The 23,088-nt window shown below is 33.7% G+C and overlaps 3 protein-coding genes across 6 annotated transcripts; 2 read left to right on the top strand and 1 right to left on the bottom strand.

The window, feature by feature from the left end:
• Positions 1 to 409: 409 nt before the first annotated feature.
• LOC105780786 (protein Brevis radix-like 2) lies at positions 410 to 4,931 on the top strand. 2 transcript variants are annotated; one of them, XM_052629806.1, is made up of 6 exons: positions 410 to 910; positions 1,209 to 1,573; positions 2,147 to 2,224; positions 3,102 to 3,237; positions 3,364 to 3,755; positions 4,558 to 4,931. In XM_052629806.1, the coding sequence occupies exons 1-6, from the start codon at positions 785 to 787 to the stop codon at positions 4,637 to 4,639; spliced, it is 1,179 nt and encodes a 392-aa protein (XP_052485766.1). In that variant the 5' UTR covers positions 410 to 784; the 3' UTR covers positions 4,640 to 4,931. The 2 variants fall into 2 exon arrangements, with proteins under 2 accessions (XP_052485766.1, XP_012460743.1); XM_012605289.2 differs by lacking the exon at positions 2,147 to 2,224 and having other exon boundaries at positions 415 to 910.
• Positions 4,932 to 12,070: 7,139 nt separating this feature from the next.
• LOC105780954 (protein BIG GRAIN 1-like B) lies at positions 12,071 to 13,829 on the top strand. 3 transcript variants are annotated; one of them, XM_052629804.1, is made up of 2 exons: positions 12,071 to 12,248; positions 12,416 to 13,829. In XM_052629804.1, exons 1-2 carry the CDS (start codon positions 12,090 to 12,092, stop codon positions 13,655 to 13,657), a joined length of 1,401 nt encoding a protein of 466 aa, XP_052485764.1. In that variant the 5' UTR covers positions 12,071 to 12,089; the 3' UTR covers positions 13,658 to 13,829. The 3 variants fall into 3 exon arrangements, with proteins under 3 accessions (XP_052485764.1, XP_052485765.1, XP_012460949.1); XM_052629805.1 differs by having other exon boundaries at positions 12,120 to 12,312; XM_012605495.2 differs by having other exon boundaries at positions 12,129 to 12,248; positions 12,444 to 13,829.
• A 6,658-nt stretch (positions 13,830 to 20,487) lies between these two features.
• Positions 20,488 to 22,643, bottom strand: LOC105780901 (putative pentatricopeptide repeat-containing protein At5g37570). The gene is made up of 2 exons (XM_012605435.2): positions 21,533 to 22,643; positions 20,488 to 21,445 (listed from the first exon to the last, which is right to left on the bottom strand). The coding sequence occupies exons 1-2, from the start codon at positions 22,551 to 22,553 to the stop codon at positions 20,802 to 20,804; spliced, it is 1,665 nt and encodes a 554-aa protein (XP_012460889.1). The 5' UTR covers positions 22,554 to 22,643; the 3' UTR covers positions 20,488 to 20,801.
• Between the last annotated feature and the right edge of the window lie 445 nt (positions 22,644 to 23,088).

Here is a 23,088-nt window from a genome sequence, read left to right as displayed (position 1 = left end):
TCAAATAAAAGTTACCTTATTGAATTAAAATTAATGTGCAAATTAAAGTGTATTCTAATTTTTTCAAGTAGCAGATCAAATTTGGCATTATACCATATTTGTATTGCCTTTTTTAGTTCTTACTATATTTGAATTTTTATTAAAAAGAATAATATAAATTAATTTGTGTAGTTAAAATTCAATTTTAATATTTAAACTATCATTTTATTTTAATTTAATAATATTTTAAAAAATCGAGACGAAATGATAGTTTAAATAATAAAATAAAGAAAAAGTTGAAGGGCTAATTTATAAATTAAGCCTTAAAAATAAGAAAGAAAAAAAGGTTAGCATAACAAATAGAGTACTAGTTCCCAATTAGCCCAAATCTCAATAGCCTTCTTCAGGAAAAAGATCCACTGGCACAGGCAGAAAAACAGAGCATTTTTTTTTTTCATTTCCAACCAAAAATCCATGCCTCTTTCCTCCATTAACGGTCACTTTTTTTTTTTAAAATTCCTTCGTTAATATCCAAAATCATTATTATATATCAACCTGCCTGGGATCTCTCTGATTCTTCTCTTCCTTTCTTTCCTTTTACTCTTCTTTCACACTATGAAAATTTCACAGCCGACCCATTCGTTTTGAAGCATAAATATATTATAAAAAAAAAGGCCTTGACGTAACCAGCAAAAATTTCCCATAAGCAAGCTTCCTGCTCTCGTTGACATAGCCATTTATATTTGTTTATGAAATTGGGTTGTTGAATCTGATCTGGGTTTTTGTTATAGTTAGAGAAGGAAAGATGTTAACGTGCATAGCTTGTTCAAAGCAGCTAAACGATAACAATGGATCTGTTGGACGTCAACAGGATGAAGATACTTTGGAAACACCTAGGACTAGGCAAGCCATTAAGGCTCTCACTTCTCAGGTATTTTTATTAGTTTCTATCTACAAATAGAAATTTGAATACATGCTTTTGTGTTTGTTTCCTGGGAAAATGCGGGAAAAGGAGACTAGTAATAATTTGACTTTGATGGGTTCTATGTTGTTTTTGATTGGAAAATAAGCCGGGAATAAATTTTTTTTTCTCTGTTATGTTTAGCAACCAAACATCGAAATTCTGGATCAGAAGAAAATGGGAAAAGCTAAAAAAAACAACCCTGAATTTGTTTAGTTTCTCTAGCCCTTTAGTGACAGAGGACTTTTCCATTTTATATAATTTTCAGATCAAGGACATTGCATTGAAAGCATCAGGGGCTTATAAAAACTGCAAGCCTTGTTCTGGTTCATCAAACCATAACCGGAACTATGCCGACTCCGACGCCGCCTCAGACTCGGCACGTTTCCATTGCCCTTACCGAAGAACAGGAAGCCCCACTCCTCGAATGTGGGGCAAAGAGATGGAATCAAGACTAAAAGCACTTTCCAGTGCAGAAGGTACCCCAACATCCGTTAGTGGCCGTACAGAATCAGTGGTGTTTATGGAGGAAGATGAGCCTAAGGAGTGGGTTGCTCAAGTGGAGCCCGGTGTTTTAATCACTTTCGTCTCACTGCCTGAAGGAGGGAATGATCTGAAACGAATTCGATTCAGGTACTTTATTTTGTTATTGATATATATGATAGTGACGGTTCTGATTTGTCTGGATGTGTGATCACATGATTTTCGTTTTGGGTATTGAAATGGTAGCCATTTTTGTATATTCCCTCTTTGACTCTAACTTTGCTTTGTATATCGAATATGTGCTTTTTAAGTGTTTATATTGTTTCAGTTTGGTTGCCATTCTTGGCTCTTGTGTTCGACATAGGAGGTTTCAGCTTGTAGGATTGTTATTGCATGTAGCAAATATGGCGGTGGTAACATTTTGACATTATCCTTTGCACTAAATTTCTGTGTGACTGTCTCTCTAAATTTTCGTGAGAGGCTTTATCATCATTTAAGTGGCCACCGTATATGGGTTGACCCACTTGGCATTATAGCTTTTCTTGCATTGCCACTTAATCATGCAATAGTAAGGGCAATACATCGTTTGTCTCATGGACATTTAACCTCAATTCGACCTGTATGTGGTTCTTTTTCCTTGGATAGTGGGTTGTCATAATGGTCTTGTGCATAAGTGGAACTTGAGATGACACTTGTGACCAAGTTTGTTTTCTCGTTGTGTAGGCAGTACAGTGATTGGCAAATCTACTGTGACATAAACATTAAAGGCCTAAATAAATGTTTTCTTCACATGCTATGTAGGTACATACAATTCCCTTTTCTCTCCCATGGGGTTCACCGGCAAAATTTACATTATTTGATGATAGTGGTGACCAAACAAAGCTTTTAATAGAATCACAAGAAATTGTCCTTTTGCACATCAAGTCATTCCTTGTTTACTGACTTATTTTATTGCATTTTTTTCTTTGTATGCTAGTGTTTTGACACTCGTGATTAGCTATTAGGAATGGGTGAATATGGAGATCACATCTTGCATAATTTATAGAAATGATGATAATATATTTACCAGAAATTTTAAAAGGGAAAAGTCAGCCTTTTCTTCAGTTCCTTCTTTCTTCTTTTCTATTAATTTTATCCTTGTATTGCACTTTGAAACATTCTTATGTCTACCTTTTATCTAGAAAATAGTGGTTATACCGGAGTGAAAGCCAAAGATTGCAAATCTGCACTTGTTCCAGGCCCTTCTAAAAGACCCACCTTTTATCTGCATAGTAAGCTGATATAGTGATGGGATATATAATTCTGATAATTATTGTTTAAAACTATTTTTTGAAAATATAGCACAAAGAGCATTTTAGCTTTTATGCTATCCGTTGGGAACTTAAAAATCTATGACTCTGCTAGGTGATCACCTGATTCCTTTTGATGGCATTTTGAGTGGCAACTGATGTTCTCGATTCTTATCATCTTATGAATGGGTTCAAATATTATTGAGGCACTAGGCTTCTGTAGATCTGTTAATAACCAACTGTTTATTCATTTCTTGTGCTGCATACTTGTTATTTCAAGGATTTTGACACTTCAGTACTGCAATTATCAACTTCTGCTCTTTTTTTCATTCTATAGTTTCTTACCGATTGCTTGGAGTGCTAATCTATCCTTTTCTTAATTTAATCAGTCGTGAAATGTTTAATAAATGGCAAGCTCAAAGGTGGTGGGCAGAGAACTATGACAAGGTCATGGAATTATACAATGTTCAACGCTTCAACCATCAAGCAGTCCCAGTTTCAACTCCCCCAAGATCTGAAGATGAAGTAAGCTTCTTCCCTCCATGTTGCCCTTAGCATGAGTCAGTGAAGTCCTAGTTCCTAAGTTTCCAACAGTCCATAAGCGTTTTAGGGCTTTTCATTTTCAAACGAGTTCTTTTACATCCCTTATAGGGCTCAAGAATTGAATCAGCTAAGAATAGTCCTGCGACTCCACCACTGAACAAAGAGCAGCCACGCAACTTTGTGCGACCAACAGGAATGGGCTACTCTTCATCAGATTCCCTAGACCATCAACCCATTCAATCCCGTCAATACTATGACTCAGCTGCACTTGCTTCAACACCAAAACTCTCCAGTATTAGTGGAGCCAAGACTGAGACATCATCTATAGATGGCTCTGCAAGGAGTAGTTCATCAAGAGAAGCAGATCGTTCTGGAGAGCTCTCCATCAGTAATGCCAGTGACATGGAAACTGAATGGGTTGAGCAGGATGAACCAGGGGTTTACCTCACTATTAGAGCACTTCCAGGTGGCTCCCGGGAGCTTAGACGTGTCCGGTTCAGGTATGTAACTGGTTGATTGCTGTTTTCTTGGTTCCAGACATGAGAATGGATGGAATAAAAGCCAAAATGTTATTATGGTCTTATGCTTTCGTGCTGATTATTACCAACCGGTCATTTGATCCTTCTTTGCTCTGGAGTAAGCTTTGTACCATTTAGGATAGGCGTTATTAGTAGTAGTCTTAAACTCTAAAATTGAGATTAGAGGCCAAGATCCCTATTTGCCAAAGGAAACTGCTGAAATGCTTGAAATTCTGATTCTCTGACTACTAGAGGTAATGCTAGTGAATTAGTTGTTCTATGTCATTTGTGAGATGGTCATGGGTCAAATAAAAATAGCATTGCACTTTTCGAAACTATGATAAACAGCTTGTATGTATGTTAAATCTAAAATGCAGAGTAGACCTAGGGATTCAGCTTGCTCTTTGTTTATTTGACTGAAGCATGAGACCCCAACTCTTCCTTGCTTTGAGTGAAGAAATGGAACAATGCTGACAGGAGCAAACGATTAGATTGATTAGTTTGGTTACTGTGGGAGTGCAACCAACTTGTGTAGTGCATATGATCCAAAAACCTAGTCCATATTATTGCTAGTATGAGTTGGATGCTGATCCCCTCACCTCCCTGACCTGCTTATCCCGCTATGAGTTTGTGGGCCTTTTGAAGAGCCAGGAGTCAAATTTTCCGCTTCTCTACAGCTCCATTTGCAAACAGTAGAAGAGAGCTTAATATTTGATTCAAGTGTTAATAGTAATAAAAAGAAATCAATTTTTGTTTCTTGATATGTATGACTGATGCATTGCAGCCGAGAAAGGTTTGGAGAAATGCAGGCAAGGATGTGGTGGGATGAAAACCGAGCCAGGATACAGCAACACTACTTATCGTGAGATTTAGCAAATCAATGGATAGTGGCAATTTGTCTCCTTTTATGGTGGTACTGTTTAGACTATTCTGTGTGCTTTGGGCACAACTAATCACAAAAGCTTGTCTTTTTACATATATCAACTCTGCTTAGTGTGAGATTTAAAGGCAAATCAGTGGGATAGTGGCAATTTGTCTCCCATGGTGTTTAGCAAATCAATAATTTGTCTTTTCTGGTCCATATCTGCCTCTTCAATGTTTCCAAATGTCAGCTCACCATTTCGTAATCATCCAAGTTTAGTTCAACCTTACTACTTATTTTTCCTCTCACGCAACTATATTTTTTTCTTGTCTCCCAAGCCACTGTTTTTTGTTTTTTATTTTTTGCATTCTAAACCTATAGAGAGATTCAACCTAAATGTGTGACATTCTCCATTTTGATCCCAAAGTTATATGATTTTGTCTCATAAAATATAACTCAAGGATACAAGTGATCATAATATATAAATAATATTTCTTGAAAGTTATTTGCTTATGTAAAAGATTCTCGGAATTTGGGCTCCTTGAAATAGGCAGTGAGATTAACCCTTTGATTGTGATAAGATTAAAAGTAATATTAACGGTGAAATCAAAATTAGTAACGTAACATGTGTTTAGATCTATAAGCAGTTGGAGCGCAAATAGGATAAAAATGGATACTAAATGTATCAGTTTAAAATATAATAATAACTAGTTTTTTTAACTGTGTTATTTTGAAAAAATATATAAATTATTTTAAGAAAATGTTTAAATTAGTAAGTGATATTATTGAGAGAAATTTAAAATAGATACTTCAACTGATAGAGCAAATTCCATAAATTGATAATATTGTATGATTATTTTTATTTTATTATATTATATAAATTATATAAATTTAACCATGAAATATAGACCAATTTTATTTAATAAATAGAACACACCACAATAAATAATGTGTGAAAAAGAATAAATAAAGAGAGACGAGGGTTTACATTTTTTGGCTTCAAAGCTTACATCCACGAGTGACAAGAAATTTCACCATACCAAGAAGATTAAGATTACAAGTGTTTTGACACTCAAAACACAACGGGAAAAGCTTACAAGTCTCACTCAAAAAAATTACCCAAGAGCTATTATACATTGACTCTCAACTTAGCCACTCACTAGTTAATTCACTCTAAAAGATGTTGACTAAGGACTATGTAATTTTTGCTATAGTGAAAATTGGTGTATCTCATTAACAAGATAATTGAAGTGTTTTAACCGTAATATTTGAATTAAAATCCGATTTTAGCAGAAATTTATTTAGATCCAGGCATTATGTGCCTATGTATCTTTCTATGCTTTTGTTTGTGTTGAAGTTTAATTGCATAGAGAGGGAAAAAAGGGAAAGCGAGGGGGAATCTAACTTTGGTGTGGGTATAGCCATAGGTGCTTTCTTCCTTGGGATCACCAACACTTTTGATGACATGCCTGCCTACTGCCATTACCATACATACCTTTCTATGAACTCAGCTTCGTTGATTGGTGGCCCTTACTCACAATCCTCCATTTAAGACTAAGCACGAGGCCAAGAGGCCGTACCCCACTCTTTTCTTCCTTTCTTAATTCTCTTGGATGTGGAGGAATAATGATCTTTTCTTTATGCTTTATCTCCTACCAATGCCAATTGCCTCTCCATCTCTTTCTTTCATGTGGAACTTCAAATTCTCACTACATTTCAAATGCACTCCAAACTAATATTTTCGTCCATTTTTATGCATGTAAGTAATTAATTGATTAATTTATCTTTTAAAAAGAAAAAGAGAAACCTAAACCTTAAAATGGTTGCAAAGTGTCAGATCCTCTGAATGACAAGAAAGGATTTAAGTGCTCTTTCTTTTCCCACCAGTGTGTGTTTCGCGTGTCATTGGCTTTACTATATGCTAAAAAGTTCGATTAAGGCAGCCAATAAGCAGATAATCATAGCTACTCCAGCTTCTTTCCATACACTGTGATTTGAACGTTTTAAGATTATGATCCACTCCTTTTCTTTTTCTCCCATTAATACTCTTACTAAGCTTTCCCTACTCCATGTATCATTTACACATCACAAACCCTAATTCTTCCAATTATATCCATCCCAACTACCTCTCTTTCTTATTCTATTACAACGAGATCAAATTTCTACTTGGGTTATGGGAAGGTTTCAACTCAATTGCCCAATTGTTGCTAGTTGTTTATGATCTACAAAAAGTGTTACATATTTGACAAAACATTAACATGGTTCGGCTAGGACTCTCAAGAGTTTCAATCTATCCTTGTGATGGACATGTGATTAATTGGATAAGGATTGAACTCTTATCATTATCACTTTGTTGAATGGAAGATTAATTAAGAGATAATTATCATATTTTCTCAATGAATTTTTCAAGGATTTATTTGTTGTTTAGAGGAGGTTATCTTGCTGGTATTTCAGCCTATAAATAGGCGCCATTCTCCCTTGGTGATTCACAGCTTGGAGAGCTAGAAATTTACAACACTTTCAACCCACTTTGTTCTTTTCTTGTGTTGAGGTTTTAGTTTGTTTTGTTGGTTGTTGGTGAAAACTCTTTAGTGGAGTTTGAGAGTTGCTTTTGATGTGTGTTGAGTGAACTATTGTTCTTTAGTGGGGTTGCATGAACTTATCTTATAAGGGGTTATGGGCTTTAGTCGATAGAGACGGATTGTTACAGTTGTTTGATTTGGTGGCCGAATAAGAGCATATCTTGAGTCAAATTTAACCCTCAACATTTACACATTGTGCAAAAAAAAGACCAAATTACACAATGCGAAAACTTTGAGGATTAAATTGTTTAGAATCAAGACTAAATTGGCACAATGTACATCAAGGGTTAAAGTTGCTATTATGCCAATTTAAAAGTTGTCATGTCATCTTTCCGTCAACCATTTAACAATCAAAAAGAAAAAAAATCGAATAACTAGGTGACCAAATTTATAATTTTTCATAATTAGATGACTATATATGTAATTTATCCTAAATTTTAAGGAAATTAAAAGCTAAATTTTTGTGTAAAAAATTAATTAAATAACTGGACGTAACAACTTTCTTTCCATTCCTTATTGAACTGGCTTAAGTTTTATGTCTCGAAAGAATTTATAGAATCAAGGTATGACCTGTAGTTTTAATGAAGCTGAACATTCTTCTAATAGACATAGAGTTATGACCTGGCCCGGCCTTAATAAAATTTTAGGCCTGGTTGATAGGTCTGGGTTCGATTTGGTTTGAAAAATGGGTCTAATTTTTCGCCTAAATCTGACCCGGATAAAAATGTTAAAACCCAGGTCTAACTTGCCCGTGTTAAATTTTTGCATTTTATTTTTTATATAATTTTTAAAAAAAATATAATATGTAAATAAACTAAAAACATTAAAATAAATGTTTCTTAACAAATTAAAATTAAATTTCAAAAAGTTACTTAAATAACACTAACACACGTGCAATTTAACAAGCAAATGTCTCTAGTAGCAAAATTAACAATAATAAGCGTTATACAATATCCAAAGATAGTAGCAACAAAATAGTGAAATTACAACAAAACAGTAGGAAAAAAATAGCAAAACAATGGGAAAACAACAGTTCTTTTTGCAACTTCGGGTCGTATGGACTTACACATATTTATGTATCGTGATTTGTCAGTCCAATCTTCATTGTATTGGAGGCTACACCATGAGTGTTTTCATATCATAAGATGCCATGGTCTCAACATCATGGTCTTACACTTGTTTTTCATATTGTGATCTGCCAATCTGGTTAGCAATATAACTACCCTACCAGAGGTTTCACAGAGGGACATTGCTCAACATTCACTTACCCAGAATTGTTTCCATTTCTGACTGATCCATACTTTTTGTATATCAAACTTTACCTGTATGCTTATCAATCAACATTCTTTTCAATGAAACTTTATACATACCATCATAACACATATCTCATCTTTACTATATTCATACACTTACCAATTATCATAGATGTCATCATCCTTTATATATATACTTCTACTTGAACAGTTCACACAGAAGAGTCAGGGTAAAGACTCACATGATACTCACCTACTGTAGTTCGAAACTCCAGACTCAGACATCTATCTTGAACCAGCAGCAACAACTGCTTACAGAACATAGAATTACCAAATTAAAACTCATTTACATACAAATTACTATCATCTCAATCACTGATAACCTCCATGCAAAACCTTGTACTTACAACTTGCTGTTCATATATCTCTTACAGATTTAAACCTTTTAGAACATAACATGTAGAGTTGTAATACTTACCCGAAGATGGAATAATCACTTATTAACTAAGAATTATAGCTTCCAGCTCAATGAGGAAGAGATACAATTAGACTTAAGAAAAAGAATCAGAGAGAAACGTTGAAGGAAGAAGAAGAACCTCTTTCGGAACCTTTCTCACACATATAAATATGACCCATCCTACTTAGTGGAACTTAACAAGTGTCACAAACTTCATAATTTGTCTTTCTTAATGGCCTACAATTTCTGAGAACAACATAAATAAGAACCCTACATTATAGATATCAAACTAGTCTATCCAGTTGGTTCCTAACTAGGTTACTTTACAACCTAACTAACATAGTATTTCAGACAAACAAGGCATACTAGACATTAACTCGCACCATAATTACCTTTTCACTTAACAAAACCTTTCTTTGTAAATAGCAAAATAGTCTGAAATAGAATCTTTACTTACTTACACTACGATTACTATACGCCCACACGTATGCGCTGAAAGAAACAATTGGGCAGATTACACTTCGCCAAATAGATTATTTTACTAGAATACGCCCAAATCTTGGACCCGCCAAATTCGAGATGTGACAATTTTAAGTTCATATCCCGTTAGGGAGGTATATTTTTACTTTTAATATAAAAATCTAAAAAAAGATAAAAGGCACTCCTAAAATAATATAAATTACTTTATAAAATAATGATATTTTATTAAAATTTGACTTGTATTTTGATCATTTCCCCTAATCGAGAGAGATGTAGTTAAAGATATTTTGTTTTATTAGGGTTAAATCACTATTTGGATCTTAAACTTGACAACCTTTTCTACATTGGAGTCTGAAAATTTTTTTGTCCAAGTTAAGTCCTGAATTTGACAATTGTTCCTACATTAGGACTAGATATTGGCAATTTTTCTCATTTTGGGGCCTGAACTTTTTTTGGGTCCAAGTTAGGCATTTAACTTGACAATTGTTCTTATATTGGGGCATGAACTTAAAAATTGTTCCCACATTGGGCCTTGAACTTTAGGATTTTCAAGGACTAACTTAGACAAAAAAAAAGTTCAAGTTAATGTGGGAACATTTGTCAAGTTCATGGGCTAATTTGGACAAAAAAATTTCAGATCCCAATGTAAGAACAATTATTAAGTTTAAGACCTAATTTAAACCAAAAAAAAGTTAAACCTCAATATAAAAATATTACCAAGTTTAAGCCCAAAATGTGATTTAACGGGTTTTATTACTACTCCGCAAATGTAATCACCCATTTATATTAGGAGTGAATATTTTCTCATAAATTGTACTATTGAACCTAATTTACAAACTTGTTTAGGATTTTTTTTAAGAAAGAAAAATGAAAAGAAAAAAAATTATCATGTAAAATTAACTAATCAACTTTACTTATGTATCAAATAATCGATTTTTTTAAAATTTATACGGAGAATATTGAATACTGTTAAAAAAATAGAAGCTTAAGCAGGAAATTAATACATACTAGCATTGCTGCAAACTATACATTTGAATGTATCAAAAAAATAGGAAAATAGTGTGGACTAGACCTGTCCATAGGTCGGGCCACTAGAACCGGAGGCGTGCTTGAAAAGTGAAAGGGTTTGGGTAAAAATATATATCCGAAAAATAGACTTGGGCAAAAAAAAGGCCCAATTAGAAAATGGGCCAAGTCTCGGGTAAGGCTTTTTTGACTCAAGCCTATTACTAATGTGGACACAGGTTTATCAAAATTTTTTACTTGAGAAATTTGAATATTGATGTAAGTTAAAATTTATAGTAAATTTAAAAAAAAAAAAACCTGAAAATTTTTGATGCACTTTTTGAAGCTCACGCTAAAACTTCCCAAAAGGCAGAACTTAAGCATGGTATGCATTATTGCTGATCTTCGTATTGTCTCGTAATATTTTGCAAAGTCAAAAGGGTTATATCACATTTTGGAACTTAAATTTCGCAATTTTTCTTATATAAGGATTTGATTTTTTTTTTGGTATAAATTAGGTTCTAAACTTGATAATTATAAATTTTTTTGTCCAAATTAAGCCTTGAACTTAGCAAATATTTTCACATTGGGACATCGGTTTTTTTTATTGAAGTTAATTCTTAAAAACCCTAAATTTCAAGCCTTAATATGAGAACAATGATCAAGTTTAAGTCACAATGTGAAAAATATTACCGAATCCAGATCTTAATATAAGAACAGTTGTCAAATTTAATACCTAACTTGAACCAAATGCAAAAGAATTTGTGTGAATTTATAGTCCAAATAATGAGTTAACCGAAGTCAAAACACCCATTCAGCCTCATTACTTGACTGTAGACTGTAGACTGTAGACTGTAGACTGTAGAGACAACTAGTGCTAGAAGTAGAGCAGCAAAGGCTAAGGCAAAGCAACCACAAAGATCTACTCCTATATATATATAATAGATAAATGATTTGAAAGATTAATTTAAGGAGAATAGTAAAAAGGCAATTAAAATAAATGGACCCAGCAGATCAATCTTGGCTTTGCTGTTAGAATCAACAATCAATATCTATCCATCTATATATGCAAGTTTAACAATCATGGTGCCCATTAATCACATTTATTTATCTTTTCTTTCCTTTTCATCTTTATCTTTTGCAAAGAAAAGCAAGGATCTTAGGTCACTTCATGTGAGGGGGGATTTATACAAAACTTCAGGGTGCATCTCATTTTTAATTGACAACACTTCAAAATTCATCTTTTAACATTTAATTTATATATATATAAAAAAGTATTGATTAATTAATTAAGTCTTAATTTGATTGGCATGAACATTATTATTAATGTAGGAGGATGTAAGTTCGAATGAGTTGAAATGCATTGTCCTCCTATTTATGGGTTGGAGAGGGATTATGGGTAGTTCTAGGCATTGTGTAGAAAAAACAAATAATCAAAACTTGTAATGATAGTTAAAGTTAAAATCTTTTTATATAGCCGATTGAATCTTAGTTCGATTGGTATAAATATTATTATTAATACAGAAAAATATGAATTTAAATACACTAAAATATGTTACCTTTGTATTTATGAATTTATGAATTGGAGTATCACCTTTTTTTTGAACATGCAGTAAAAAAAGAGAGTATGATTTGTTGCGGCTAGGACCCAGTGGCCAAGTGTGTGCGAGGATTTATATGTGCTTGCGAAGAAAGAGAAAACACAAATATTTGTTTGTATTGCATTTTAGGCTTTCAAATCATCTCCTCTGTATTTCTGTCTCGAGTTCAGGCCGGCTTTTGGCTTTCATTACTCTCTCACTCCTTTTTCATTTGGAAGCCACCATCAATGGAAATGTATGCTTTCTTTTTCTAATACTAAATATATGTCTCCTTTTTTTCTGCAAAGACAAAGAATGAAGTGAGTGAGTCGGTTGTCTTTGTTTGTTTCACATATGTAATATAAATAACTCATCGTTGCCGCTGCCGTTTGTAATCTCTTTCTTGTTTCACTTGGTATTCAGCTTATTTTGATTTCAACCCATAACTCAGGCATGAATACGTGGGATAAGCTACCAAGAGAAGATGGGTACCGAAACAGGAGAGAAAATCCATCCTTCTCTTCAACTCTTCTTGATGCCATCTACCGTTCCATTGATGAATCCAATAATGGCAGTACTAAGGGAGAGGGAGAGCTGATTTTGTACGGGAAGAAGCACGGCAGTAACCCATCACTGAAAGAAGATAAAATGCAAAGTGCTTGCATGGTCCAGAAATGGATGGAAAAGAAAGTTTGTTGTGATAGACGACGAAAATCCATGGCGGATTCTGAAAGGATCTATCGAAATGAGTTTGATGATCCCATGTTCACTTCCAGCTCTTCTGATTCTAGCTGCGTTGGTAGGTTTTCTTCCTCAGAATCAGATTCCTTTTATCGTGAAAAATCAAGGTCATGGTCATCATCATCGTCAAGTCATTACACTACTCATAGCCATAGCCATAGCCATAGGCCTAAGCCTATTCGGACGAGCGTTGAAGACAGTTTCCATGGCCATGCAGCTGCTAGTGCTACACAAAAAAAGCCAAAGCATGAAGGGGGTTTTGTGAGAACAAAATCCAAGGCCTTGAAGATTTACAGCGATCTCAAAAAGGTTAAGCATCCAATATCTCCAGGTGGTCGGTTTGCAGCCTTTCTTAACTCACTTTTCACAGCGGGGAATGCAAAGAAGAAAAATATTACATCGTCGGCAGGAGGATACGAGGAAAGGAAGTCAAAATCTGAGCAACCAACATCGTCAACATGTTCTTCAGCTTCCTCGTTTTCAAGATCCTGTTTGAGTAAGACTCCATCTTCAAGAGGCAACGGGACAAAAAGGTCAGTCAGGTTTTGTCTTGATCATGAGGATTATTCCAGGCCCCGTGAGAATAAAAATGATCCCCATCAAAGTCAAGCATCCATAAGAAAACCAATCGACAAAGAGCTAGAGTTGCGCATCATGGAAGAAAATCGTCGAGTTGTGGAAGCTGCTAAGGATCTTTTAAAGAATTACCAGAAGAAAAAGGAAGAGTACGGCAATATTGAAGAGTATAGTGATGATGATGAGGAGGAGGAGGAGGAAGACGCAGCTAGTTACGCAAGCTCCGAACTTTTCGAATTGGATAATCTTTCAGCTATAGGTATTGAAAGGTATCGGCAAGAGTTGCCTGTGTATGAGACTACCCACCTCGATACTAATCGAGCCATTGCAAATGGTTTGATTGTGTGATTACCCCTAACTGCATGCATACAGCAACAAAACTATTAGTACTAGTTAACTAGCTAGTTTTATTAATTAAATTAGTTGAATGGTTTGGGGGGTTTACATCTAGAAGTAATACAAATTTCTGTTTTGGTAGAGCCGTACTGAAGTTAATTTACCCTCTTTTCTGTTGGTTTTATATGATGGTTGCTTTATTATGCGTGATTCATTTTGGTTTCCTTAAACAATGAGCAACCATTGATGAGCAGAAACAGAGAAAAAATAAAGAGAAACGATATGATGATGATTGTCTAAAAGAGAAAGAAATTAAATAAAGTAAGTAGCTAGCTAAGATAGAAACAAGTAATTGAAGATTCTGAAACCGTGTTCACACGCAACGCAAACAAATCAACAAGTAAAAGAGAGAGAGAGAAGAAGATGAAGATGAGGAGAAAAGCAAGGGCAGATTTTCTACTCAATTATCATCCAACTGAAGCCTTTTTCTTTTGCTTGCTGTCAATATGAGTGGGTCCTTCATTGCTTCAACATAACACCACTCTCCAACCATACATCCATTTCGGGCTTAGTGAAAGAAAGACTGTTCATGCTTCAATATTGATTATACTCATTCAAACTTTAAATAATAAAATTCTGCAATGGCAAGGGAAGGGGATAGATACATGGTCGCAAAAGCAGTGGACAAAAGGATATCATGTTTGATCCTCCAAGGCCTTCACGTCAAATCTGGTTAGCTTCCAAGTTATGTGATAGAAAGAGAGGGAGCACAAAATGCTTCTGCTTTCACCTGCTAATGTATTCCTACTCCAAAACCCCCCTCCACTTCAACCCAATATATATTATTCAATAAATCTAATTAGTTTCTCTATTACTAAATATATCATTTTAATTTCTATACTATTAAAAATAATCAAATAAAGTAAGGGTGTAACAAAGTTAACATCTACAGTTAAAAAACGACATGAAAATTATTCTTTTTCATCAGTAGTTCATGTGACACCCCTTACCCAATCCGATCGTCAGATTGGAGTTATAAGATGTCACATTCGTTATTGGAGAAACTACAGTTGATTGCTATATGATATAACCATACCAACATTCTAACAAGTATAAACACATTCACAAAGTGTTGTGCAATCGTTTCTAGATCTTATACAAGCTTACAAAAGCTCTTTTGCTAACCCGAGGTTGGTTGAGGACTTAATTGAAAAGTTATCAAAATTTACAAGTTGGCTTTGCGACATCATGGCTATCACGTCGCGACCTCCTCAATCAGTGAGTTTCGTTGTGACTTCAGAAATCTCGACGTCGCAACGCCTCTCACTATTGATCTAAGTCGCAATGTTGGGAACTAGTTGTTGCGACGTTGCCCTTGTTTTAGCAAAAATCACATTGGTTGGAACAACTCAATTTTTAGTGGTGTCGAAAAAAAGGGTTTTGAAACCCCATTTTTGTAAACCAGGTCCGTAAATATTAAATATATATTTATATTTAAGGTATAAAAGAATATTAAAGTTTAGTCCTTCAATTTTGCCTATTAATTGCTTAATTAAGGTATAGGGACTAAGATTGGATTGAATTTCTTTTAAAGGTTGGATTGAATGTTTGAGTTATTTAGCATGATTTGGTAAGCTTTGAATCAAGTAAAAGTGATTTTTTGTTGATCAAATTGATAGGTATGTTTGGAAGCTTTGAAATATGTCACACCCTGAAATTGGGTTTAGTAGTTTTGAGGGTATTTTAGGAATTTTATATCTAGTGTACTCAAAAATTTCGAAGCATGGTAAACCGAAAATGTCTTTGTCTATAATTTTTAGAAAATCAAATCAATTTTTAAAAATGATGTTCAAAAGATCTTTAATTTTAAAATAATGATCGTTTTAAAAATGGGGTTAAAACTAGGAGTACTAAAAGGGAAAATAACCCAAAACTTTAAAATCAAGCTAATATTTCCCCGCACCTACATGAACTTACGAAACCCTTCCCTTTTATTTGTGTTTAGCCGTCGCTTGCTTACCCAAGTTTCATTCATCTAATTTTAATTTTCAAACTTCAATTCCTTTGATTTCTACCATCATTCTAGCATTAAACCTCTTTAGAATTCCACAAAAACCATTAAAAACATCATTGATTTCACCATTGCTCAAACTTGTGGATTTTTCGAATTTGCAACCAAACATTCGTTTTTCCCCCATAGGGGGTAGCGACTCATTTTCCTATTAGTTTTGATGTTATCTAATCTTTTAAATAGAGTTTTTACCTATTGAATCGAATGTTTTCAATAAATGCCGAAAATTGGGTCATTAATGGTGAATTTCGGTATTTTGAATAAAAACGATGTTTCAAAGTGTTTTTCAATTAGTTTTGATGTGATTAGAAGGTTTCTAAACATTCCTTAAAGTTTTGTTAAAGAATTCCAATGTTTTTTTGAATTTATGTGTAAAACTGTCATTAGTATGTCAAAATTTTGAAACTATGAAATTGTGTAGTTTTGAGTAGTTTAAAGGTTGTGAATTATTCTTAAATGTATAATAGGCCAATTGGAATCGGTTTCATGTGATAAGAGCGAGTAGGTGTTGAGATTTTTATGTTTCGACTAAGCTTGTCGAAATATTAGTTTCATGAGAATTTAGTTTAGGGTTGTGTTTTTAGTTGATTTTGGTGAGTCCTTGGCTGAATGATAATTGTGTGTATTGTGTGAACTATTGTGGTGAAGCTTCGAAATCATTAGGACCTTCTTCGAGTAAAGTGAAAGGTAAGGAAAAGCTAGTTTAAGCTTTCGGCGATAAGGCAAAAACACGAACGGTGAGTGTTTGGAATCGTTGCTTGTAGACACTATTCATAGTGTTAATTGGGAGCTTAGGAGTAGTCTAAACCCCTACTCTAAGTTCTGAGCGTAAGCTTTTTTATACCCCTTGTTTATTTTGTGTGACATGTGGTAATGTGATGTGGGTTGTGTAACATGATGTGCTAATATGATATGTGACACATGCTAGAGATAGTATTTGTGCAATATGTTAATTATGGGCATGATTTTTATTTTATACAAAATTTTCATTTTATTCAATTTAGCCCCTAAAATTGGGACTAACATAACTTTCAACTTAAAACTTCAAATTGAAATTCGATTTCACTATTGTCCATTAGGGAACTTCTATTTCTTATTTTTACATCTAATTTTAGAATTTATTCAATTTGGTCCGTAATGTACGAAACTATCAATTAGCTTTACGCTTTTATCTTTTTAACATCTAAGCTTAAAATCTATCAATTTTACACCTAAAATTTTCAATTCTCAAAGATGGAAATTTTCAAAACTTTCATAATTTTATAAATTAATACACGGGCTAGCTAGATTAAGCTCTCATAATGTCAAAAATATAAAAAAATACAAGAAAAAGACTAAATTATACTAACAAATTTTTGTTGAATAAAAGCTTGATGTTCGGCTATGGCGTTTTTTTCCTTCAAATTTCTCTCAATTTCGGTGGGGAAGAAGATATCTTCTCTCACTTCCCACCGATTCCAATATATATACCTATATTAACATTATTATTATTAATTTAATTAGTTATGTTTACTTTTCATTAATTAATTTTAAGCATAGCCATGTTATACCTCCACTGAGGATTAATTTAACATGGTCTAATTATTATTTTAGACCTTTGGTTAATTATAATTTTAATCCTCAAGTCATTTTTTAATTAAAAATTTTTAGCTATTGGACTTTACAATTTAGTCCCTAAACCCTAATTAACTATCAATTGAGAAAAAAATACCTATCCAAAGTTCAATTCACCTATAACAAATCCCCGTAAATATTTAACGGGGTCCTGAAATTGCATTTTCTGACACCACTAACTTTTGGGTCGTTACATTGTCTCTTATATTAATGGGTTATTTATAGTTTGGTCCCTAAAGCTCAACACTGTAAATAACCTATCTATTTTAGCATTTAAAATTATCTCAATCCCAAAATCATTACGCATCAGAGAAGTTAGAGAGTTTTAGAGAGTGTTATTTATAATTTTCATTGTTTTCTCCCTGTTAAAGTGAGAGAAGTTGTAATTCTTAGTTTTCTCATAGTAAAACTCTTCTATCCTTGCCGTGGTTTTTTTCTCTATATTAATTAGGGGTTTTTCCACGTAAAATTTGTGTATTCTTTATTCTCACTATTATTCTCTCAGAATATCAGTTGTAGTTTTGCTCTATTTGACGACCACATTCGCAACATTACCTAATTAAAACTTTTATTTATATTCATACATTTTTAAATTGGTATAATGAAAATTTTACCTCCTAATTTTTGCTTATTTTTTCATTTTTATCATAATTCTTTTCTACCATTTTGGTTTCAACCTTTAAAATTTAATCAAACTGTTTTTGTTAGACGAAAAACTAATTGAACTATCAATCCCGAGTGATATCTATGTTTACATCATTTCGACGTGGATAATTTTTAAAAAATTATGATTTTTTTAAAATTCGTTGAATTTTTAAATATTTATAAAAGAATTATGAAATACACCTGAATTAAGTTGTCATGTTAGTGTAATTCAAATTTTAATAATTTAGTCGATTTTTTATCTAACAAAAATAATTTGACTAAAATTTAAAATTAAACACCAAAATAATAACAAAATCAAAACCAAAATAACAAAATGGAGAAACATTCCGGTTAAATTAATCATTATATATTTTAAATCTAAATTGATAAAATAATTTTATTTACTAAGTTGTAGTTTGACCTCAAAAAGATTAGTTACATAGGATAGAATGATCCTAAAACCATTGTGCATGAAAAATCTCTCTCTTTCTCTCTGTATTCTATATGTTGGTGTTCTCTCTTTTGGGTACAAATCATTACCCCTCTAAAAATTTAAATAAGCGTTGAGTGTTTTGTTGCTTGTCTTTTCGGTAAGGGAAATTGGGTATTTATATGATATGATAATTGTTTATTGAAATGACGTTTTAGGCATGTTCTATGCATGTCAACATGTATACTGTTTTAGACTTAACATGTGTTCATCGAATTACCTACTTGACTTCGTATCCTCTATGTGCGAACGCCCAAGAACATGCGAGCCTCTAATATCTCTACCTTGTGGGGTCCAAGTTCCTCCATATCTGCTCGAATTATAAATTGATAGTTTGAAGTTATATTTGAATCTCGGATCGGTAATGAGAAATACCATAACAATAAGCAAGGTGTTGAAGATAAACTTAATTAAGAGAACCACCTAGATTGATTAAATTAAGGCAAAATTTTTGAACTTAGCTTAAAGAAATTAAAAGGCTGTTCTATCCTACCCTATATTCAAAAAGTGTTGTAGGCTCTATATTGCCTATGCAACTATATATATATATTACCAACAAAAAAGAAAACAGTAGTAATTATATTCAGGGGTCCATCAATTTTGTATGGTAATAACTAAGCATAAGACATGACATTGTCAAATTAAAGCAATTTATCATGCAACCACCGATGTGTTGTTGGGGGGTTTCAAAGAAAATAATATTTCACTATTACTTTACATTTTTTAATAAAATTAATTGATTGAGTATCTAATTAAGATTTTCTTTGAGTTTAATAAATTTTTAATTAGTTTTCCTTCATGAAATATTTCTTTACTTTACAAATGGATAGTGAGGTGGGGGAAATAAGTAGTTGACGACAATCATGAGATGGTGGACGTGCGTCCTTCAAGCTTCAGCTCTAACCATTAACCTTAATCATATATTTGTTGAGTTGAGGCCAACTAGTTGCTTGTTTTTAGGTGCTCCAATGCTTGTTTTCATATATACATATTGAGATTGATTCGAATTGTCATTATCGAAACATATTTTTATTTTTAGTCTGGTTGTGCTTTAAAATATATTGATCGGGAAAATGAAGGGAACCCCTTTGAATTTATTCGGATAGCGAAACAACACAAATCAACTAATAAATAGAAGGATGGAATTGTAACTATCATCAGCTTAATTAGGGCTAGGTAGATGTAGACAAGCCATGTCACTCACCAACCATGCATAAACATATATTAGGCACCGGAGGGGTAGGTGGCACCTTGGCTTGTGTAGCCGATATGGATTAACCAGTCCCAACCAGTTTGGGATTAGATTAGGGGCGGAGTTCGCCACAAATTGCTTTCATAATTGGCTCGACAACCTTTATAGCTGTCCATGCAAAACGGGTGCATAGTGTGGTAGAAATCGTTTTTTGTCTCCAACCACGAGTGAGTTTGAGCCTTAGATTTTGTTGGTATTTTGCTTTAAGGTGTTAGGTAATTTTCTGTTCCCCTCCTTTCTTCTCAATAATTTGGCAACACTTTGGAGGTTTTGTTAAGATTCAAGTGGTCAGCTTTGTATTTTTCTGAACTCAACATAAAAATATTAGGTTTAAACCATAAAATTATACTGTTTTTCTTAAGTTGGTATTTTTTTTTATCACAAATCAGCAGTGGAGCTAAGGGGTTGGCAAAGACCTCAGCTTCCCTTAAAATAAAAAATTTCACCTTTAGTCTTATTATAATTTTAAAAAACTTAAATTAGTATACGATAAAATTACACTTTGACCATTAAAAATGAGAAAAAAATTAATTTAATCCTTTAAAATTTTAAAGATATAAGCTATTAAAATGGTGAAATTTCACTTTTGCTATCACAAAAATATACAACTTAATTCCGACCCCTGTCACAAATGGTACCCAAACTATACTCTATTACACCAAGTGGTACCTAAACTATATTTCATTACACAAATTACCTCAGCCATTAAAAAATATTATTTCATCAATCATTTTGTGACATGTGATATTTTTAAATTAAAATTAAATTAAAAAGATAATTAATAATAAAGTAATTCTCCTCAATTCAAAATTGCTTTTATATACATATTATAGATTATATAAATTATAGATAGATTTAGCTTGCCAGCGGTAGCAGGGAGGTGCATTTGACCCCCTTTTTTTCAGTCAATTACATCGTAGAACCCAAATCCGTGCGCATTGGATCATCAAATCAATTCCATGGGCTAATTTAGTTACTTGTAATGGCCAAACACATGCATGCGGGCCATGCTTGCTTAAGATCGAAAAGGAGTGAACCTTAAGCAGAGTAATCATGTACTGCAAAAATAATGCACAAGATTTCCTCAACTTGGCACCCAGCTACAACCAGGAGATTTCCTCTTTCCCTTTTCAGAAATCATCTTCTTCAGTTTCTCTGCGTCCTCCCATTTATTTAATGAAGCATAAATATTGGCCAAAAGCACATAATTTCCAGCATTTTCAGGCTCAATTTCAAAGAGATGACTAGAGGCGATCTCACCCAGTGCAGCATTACCGTAAACCTTACAAGCTCCAAGCAAAGCACCCCAAATTCCAGCATCCCAGGTATCTCCATATTCAATGATAAGATTATATGCCTTCTCAAGGTGGCCAGCCCTTCCAAGGAGGTCAACCATGCAAGTAAGGTGTTGACTTAAGGGCACTATGCCAAAAACAAGTGTCATTAGCTCAAAGAGTTTGCATCCTTCCTCAACCAATCCACCGTGACTACAGGCATTAAGGACGCCTATGAATGTAACTTGGTTTGGTTTGATTCCTTCCTTGTGCATCTTTGAGAATAAAGCCAAAGCTACCTGGCACTCTCCATGGTCAGCAAGGGCTGTGATCATTGTGCTGTAAGATACCACATCCCTCTGCTTCATTCTACAGAGTTCCATCCAGGCCTGCTCCATGCATCCACATCTTGCATGCATGTTTATTAACGCATTTGACACAAAGAGCGTCCTACCTGTATTTATCATGCAATGAGGAAAAAAAAAAGCATTTAATTATAGTACCACACTAGCAATTACTAATACATACAAGCACGACTTACCACAGCATCCTTCTTCCAATTCCTTAGCCAATGCCTCTGCCATACTAATATCTCCAATTTGAGTGCAAGCAGAAATAACACCCACCATTCCAACCTCCGTAATTCTGACATTTTGACCTCTCATTGCCCTAAAAATCTCTATAGCTTCCTTTGCATATCCATTCTGTGCATAGCAAGCCAACATTGCTGCCCAACATGAAGCGTCTGGCTTTACTATTCCATCAAATGTTCTTCTAGCCTTACTAACATCACCGCACTTCCCATAGCCTGCGATCATAGCAAGCCAAGCAACCGAATTCTTCTCCATCATCCTGTCATACAAGTCCTTAGCTGCTTCCATGTCACCATAATTTGCATATCCAGCAACCATAGTTGTCCAAGAAACCATATTGCGTCCCTCCATGTCATCAAATAAGAACCGCGCTTTATCCATTAATCCCACCTTAGTGTAACCACAAATCATAGCTGTCCAAGCAACCGCATCTTTCTCTTCCATACCATTGAACACTCTTTCGGCGTCCAACACGAATCCACACTTTGCGTACATATCAAGCAATGCTGTTTGCACAACCTTGTTCCCCAAGAGTCCTGATTTTTCGACTCTCGCATGAACTTGCTTGCCTTCGAACACTGCCGGGACGCGAGCACAGGCATTAAGAACAGAGGAGAAGGTGAACCCAGATGGGGAAATGCCTTTACACAGCATTCTAGAGTACAATATGATAGCTTGGATAAAATAACCGTTGAAAACATGGGAGCGTATGAGGGAAGTCCAAAGGAATTGGTTTCTACAGTTGGGTATTTGATCGAACACGTGGCGGGCGTAGCAGAGATTGTCACCAGATACATGTAGTTGCTTATCGAGGAAAAGAGTTAAGAAATGGGAGCACTGGGGCTTATGCACAGTTTTCAGAAAGAAAGCATGGGTTTGCTTTAGTTGGTAAATTGAGTTGCTAAATTCGAGGTAATGGAAAACGGCTGAAAATCGTTTTCTTGTTGCTGTGAATGAGCGTTGGGACATGACATGTATCCTGAGTTCATTTACATGGATTGGGTGGGAAAGTCGTTGGCCTGGCTTTCATGGATATTGATGTTTGATTTGATGATCTTTCACGGTAAATTCAAGTTTAACTATTGACATTTTTTATTAAATTTATTGTTATAATATTTTCAAATAAAAAAATTATTTGGTAGTTATGTAATTAAAAACGACTTTTTAAATAACTTGAATTTAACAAAAAATTAACAATGTTATCTGTTAGACTTAAATTTTAAAATTTAAAATAAAAAATTAAATTTTATAAAATAAAATTATAGGGACTAAATTCTAATTTTGAAAAATACATAAACTTACAGCATATTTTAACCCTAGATTGAATTGTTGTCTTAATTTGATTGAGAAATTTTCAACTTTTATAAATTAAATATTTAAAATTAAAAAACCTAATAACATCCAAACTTAAATATCAAATTTAAATATTTTAACTTTACCCTAACATTTATTACATAATTTTTTTCTTAAATGTGTCATAATTTTGTAGTGTTTTGTTAAAATT

This window comes from Gossypium raimondii, chromosome 4 (genome assembly GCF_025698545.1).
Source record: "Gossypium raimondii isolate GPD5lz chromosome 4, ASM2569854v1, whole genome shotgun sequence".
NCBI lineage: Eukaryota > Viridiplantae > Streptophyta > Magnoliopsida > Malvales > Malvaceae > Gossypium > Gossypium raimondii.
This window is presented reverse-complemented; position numbering and strand designations above follow the sequence as displayed.

Excerpts from the sequence above, each read along its gene's own strand:
- LOC105780786 (XM_052629806.1), top strand. The coding sequence starts at position 785 with ATGTTAACGTGCATAGCTTGTTCAAAGCAGCTAAACGATAACAATGGA. Across the intron at positions 911-1,208 it reads TTAAGGCTCTCACTTCTCAG|ATCAAGGACATTGCATTGAA; the intron begins GTATTTTTATTA and ends TATAATTTTCAG. Across the intron at positions 3,238-3,363 it reads CCCCAAGATCTGAAGATGAA|GGCTCAAGAATTGAATCAGC; the intron begins GTAAGCTTCTTC and ends CATCCCTTATAG.
- LOC105780954 (XM_052629804.1), top strand. The coding sequence starts at position 12,090 with ATGTGCTTGCGAAGAAAGAGAAAACACAAATATTTGTTTGTATTGCAT. Across the intron at positions 12,249-12,415 it reads AAGCCACCATCAATGGAAAT|CTTATTTTGATTTCAACCCA; the intron begins GTATGCTTTCTT and ends CTTGGTATTCAG.
- LOC105780901 (XM_012605435.2), bottom strand. The coding sequence starts at position 22,553 with ATGTCCCAACGCTCATTCACAGCAACAAGAAAACGATTTTCAGCCGTT. Across the intron at positions 21,446-21,532 it reads ATTGGAAGAAGGATGCTGTG|GTAGGACGCTCTTTGTGTCA; the intron begins GTAAGTCGTGCT and ends TGATAAATACAG.